General features: G+C 19.6%; 1 protein-coding gene across 1 annotated transcript; it reads right to left on the minus strand.

The window, feature by feature from the left end:
- Nucleotides 1–2,859: 2,859 nt before the first annotated feature.
- On the minus strand, nt 2,860–3,858 carry PGSY75_1016300 (glycophorin binding protein; the record flags this gene model as incomplete). The annotated part of the gene is made up of 2 exons (XM_018785932.1): nt 2,860–3,582; nt 3,760–3,858. 2 exons carry the CDS (start codon nt 3,856–3,858, stop codon nt 2,860–2,862), a joined length of 822 nt encoding a protein of 273 aa, XP_018641549.1.
- Nucleotides 3,859–4,800: the final 942 nt, after the last annotated feature.

Below are 4,800 nucleotides of genomic sequence, written 5' to 3' on the forward strand. Positions count from 1 at the left end.
ATATAATAAATTAGAAATATTATATATATATATATATATATATATTTTTTATGAGCTTATTTATTCATTATTTATAGTGCTAATTATTTATTATTTTATTTCATTTTTATTTTATAAAACTATTTTTTTCTATAATACATAAAACAATTTATAATTTGTACGTATAATTCAATTATATATATATATATATATATATATATATATATATATATAAATAATTGTTTCATCGAAAAAGTTAATATTATTTTCCTTATTTTATGTATTTTTAATAATATTAATGACAAATATTATTACATAAAAATTGAACATTATTCTAATGATTAATAATATGATAAATATCATTTGTATTTATTTTAAAATATAATCATTCTTTATAATTTTTATTTTCAAAACATTTGTATAAATTATATAGCATTTTTTGATATTTTTATATGTTAAAAAGACCATTATAACAAAAAATATATATCCATATTTCTTTCTTTTCTTTAGAAAACAAAATATTTAAAAAAACATAAAATTTATGTATGACATGAAACAAATACAATAATAATTGTATTGGAAATTTTTATATAAATCTGGCCACATAAAATTATATATATATATATATATATATAATATAATAAATAAATTAAATAAATAAAAACAAAGGAAAATAAAAAAAAAAAAAAAAAAAAGTTAATGATGAATATTTGTTTTTTTTTTTCATTTGTAATTATCATTCTTTTTTTTTTTTTTATTTTTTTCTATAATATTTATAATATACTTTTTCATAAATATGGTATATATTACCTAATTATTTTTAAACTTATTTCCTTATATGTATATTATGTTATATACAAAATCATATATTTAAAATAAGTTTTATATAATGCATTTATTCACTTCCAACTATATAACATTTTCACATAATAAATGTTTTACTTATTATTTACCTATTATTATAGACAACATTTATTTTAATTATTTTCACATTAATAATATTGAATAATATTCTTCATTTTGTATGACATTCAGTATATTGAATAATACATAAGAAAAAAAAAAAAAAAAACATAGAAATATGTTTTTACGTTTCCATAAAATAATCCTAATAACCAACGAATTATTTAAAAGAACATTTTCGAGCAAGTAAATAATATGAAATAAATTAATTATATTTATTTGTATTTTTTCTTCAAATAAAAGTTTAAAATGTTATATGCATTTAAAAGTATATATACAAGGTACACAAAACGTTATATAATCCATATTAACAATATGAAAAACATAAAATGCAAAAATATTCCTTAAAAATATATTACACAACATTTATATCTCTTATGTAAAAAAAAAGGAAAAACTCATAATGATTTCCCACTTTAAATAAATGTAATATATTAATTTGCCTATATATATATATATATATATATATATATATATATATATATATATTTATTTTTTTTTTTTTTTTCATATGTTATAAACCTTTAGTTTATTTTACTCATATTATTATTTTTTTTTTATTCGTCATGTAAAATGTCGTGTAAAAGCTTTAATGTCTTGTTAAAATTTTTATTATGATTCTTTTAATTCTTTTTCCATAACATAGGCTAAATAATAATAATAATAATAATAATAATCTTGTTAATCATAATATTTCTGTATTTTAATATCTGCCCATTTTGTAGTCATTTGTTCAAATAATTTTATATCTTATACTATTCTTACTTTGCTTTCTATATGTACAACTTTTATCTCCTACGTTATTTTCAGATGTTTCTCTAACTGTATTTCTAACGTCAGGTAACATTATTTTGAGTAAACGTATTAACATATCTCCTAAAATTTTACTTTTTCCTTTTCCTGTTTAAAATCTTTTAATATTAGTTATTTCTAAGTCCTTATTATAATCTGCTACAACATATACCATTCATTATCCATATAATCTAATCTTTTCATAAGCGCCAATTGTGTGTTCTCATTGTAGCTTATATTTCTTCATAATATGTAACATATTTATTATCTATCACGTGTATTTTCATTTTTAATATTTCTATAAAGAACTTCTACATCATTCTTTATCGTCATACATGTTTCACCTATTTCTTCTTCTCTTAAAAAAACAGTTACCTTCATTTCCATATGTTCATTTAACTAATGATTTTATGTCTTCTTTCATTTTTTTTTGTTCCTATTCTAAATATTTATCTATATATGCTTCTAATCTATCTTTTAGAATAATTTTCAATTTACTTTCTTTTACATCTTATGAATTTTCCATATTAGTTCAACACGTCATCTAATTTTTAGGTCGCATTTTTTATTTTTAAGTTTTATTCAAAGAATAAGTTTAAAATGTATACCATTTGTAAGGTTCCAACTTATTTATTTAGCATTTCAGCACATAAAAAAATAATAGAAAGAAAAACAAGGGTTCTATTAATAGAATTTATACTACTCCATCCAAACAAATTTAATTATACTTTGTTCTAAACATAACATTTGATAATCTACATTAATAAAGTTAAAATTCATTTTTTCTTCATCATCTAAATAATATCAAATACCATATATATAGTATTATATACTTCATTTTTGATAATTAATTATTACAACATTCTAGGTTATTATAAATAATTATATTTATATATTGAAATTCATACATTTTTTATTTATCATAATTGTACTTTATAATTCATTTGTATATTTTGTTTACCCTTGTTTTTCCAAAGAAGATACATTCTTAAGAACTTTCATCATTTGGGTCGGTATTACTTAATACTTGATGAAGCCAATTTAAGTGTTTTCGATATTCTGGATCAGCAGCGAATGCTTTAACTACTTGTCCTTCTGGATCGACGCTACCTTCAACTTAATCATTTATTCATTGTGAGTTAATACGTGGTGAAAGAATTGTAAATGTTTGCGATATTCTGGATCAGCAGCAAATGCATTAACTACTTGTCCTTCTGGATCAAAGCTACCTTCTACATTATCATTTGGGTCGGTGTTACTTAATACTTGATGAAGCCAATTTAAGTGTTTGCGATATTCAGGATCAGCAGCAAATGCTTTCAATACTTGTCCTTCTGGATCAACGCTACCTTCTACATCATCATTTGGATCGGTGTTACTTAATACGTGGTGAAAGAATTGTAAGTGTTTACGATATTCTGGATCAGCAGCAAATGCTTTAACTACTTGACCTTCTGGATCGAAACTACCTTCTACATTATCATTTGGGTCGGTATTACTTAATACGTGGTGAAAGAATTCTAAGTTTTTAACATATTCTGGATCAGCAGCAAATGCTTTAACTACTTGACCTTCTGGATCGAAACTACCTTCTACATTATCATTTGGATCGGTGTTACTTAATACGTGGTGAAAGAATTCTAAGTTTTTAACATATTCTGGATCAGCAGCAAATGCTTTTAATACTTGTCCTTCTGGATCGGAGCTAGTTAAAGTTGTCTGCTTAGTTTTTCTTAATGTAGTCTTCGCTTTTTTTGTACTAGCTTTTTTGCTTTCAGCTAAAACTCTGCTTTCTCTAAAATTAAAATCTGCAGCCTTTTGGTATTGGTCTCCGCATATGTTAACATTCTAAAAATAAAAAATACAAAATAAAATTATATATATATATATATATATATATATATATATATATATATATATATGTATGGATATATATGTATCTATGTATTTCTGATAAAGATACTTATATTCTATAATAAAAAAAAAAATAATACTAAATAATATATTTTATTTATATCGACATACCCATAAGGATACATATATTATTCCACAAACTAATATAATTTTTTTGGTATGGAATGAAAATAAGGAACTTTTCTTCTCATTTTTTTTTCCCACTTCCATTAAAGAACAACTAGAGCAATTTTTCGAATTGACATTTTTACAATTCGAACATCCTGTGGATTTTAAGATTAGTCCTATTAGAAAGGCACATTTTTGCTTAAGAAAAATAATTATATATATATATATATATTATTTCTAAGATGGGTTTTTCTAAAAATAATTTTAAATACAAATATTATGTATATTTATATATATTTTATTTTTTTTAGAAATATATATTTAAAAATAAAAAAAAAAAAAAAAAAATAATAAAATAAATATTTGCATTTTTTTTTTTTTTTTGTTAGTTTATTTTTATTATTTTTTTTTTTTTGTTAGTTTATTTTTATTTTTTTTTTTTACATAAAGTGCATATCAATGTTTTTATAAAAGATAGATTCTATATATGTATTTTTTCAATGATTTATATTATCAAGATCTCAAAAGAATATATGTTATAAACACATAATTATTTAGGTTAGAAGAAGTTAAAAATAATAAATGTATTATATATACGACTATAAATTATAAAATAATTAATTATTTCATTGAAATATTAATTCTTTTGTATCTTAAAATTAATAAATGCATTTAAAATATATCTTATAAATATATTTTTGTATTTTTTTCTTTTGTATCTCTCCTTTTTGTATCATAAAATATTAAAAACTATGAAATAAAAAATATTTTCATGTTAAATATTCAATGTTAAAAAACTATTAAACATAAAAAAATATATATTATATATACATATATATATATATGTATAATATTTATATAATGGTTAAATATAAATCAAACCTACATGATCTATTTCTTATATAAAAATATTATGTATTTATTTAAATGTATTTTTTTTTTAACATTTATTTTTTTATTTTTTTTTTTTACATAAAGTGCATATCAATGTTTTTATAAAAGATAGATTCTATATATGTATTTTTTCAATGATTTATATTATCA

Source organism: Plasmodium gaboni, chromosome 10, assembly GCF_001602025.1.
Source record: "Plasmodium gaboni strain SY75 chromosome 10, whole genome shotgun sequence".
Classification (NCBI taxonomy): domain Eukaryota; phylum Apicomplexa; class Aconoidasida; order Haemosporida; family Plasmodiidae; genus Plasmodium; species Plasmodium gaboni.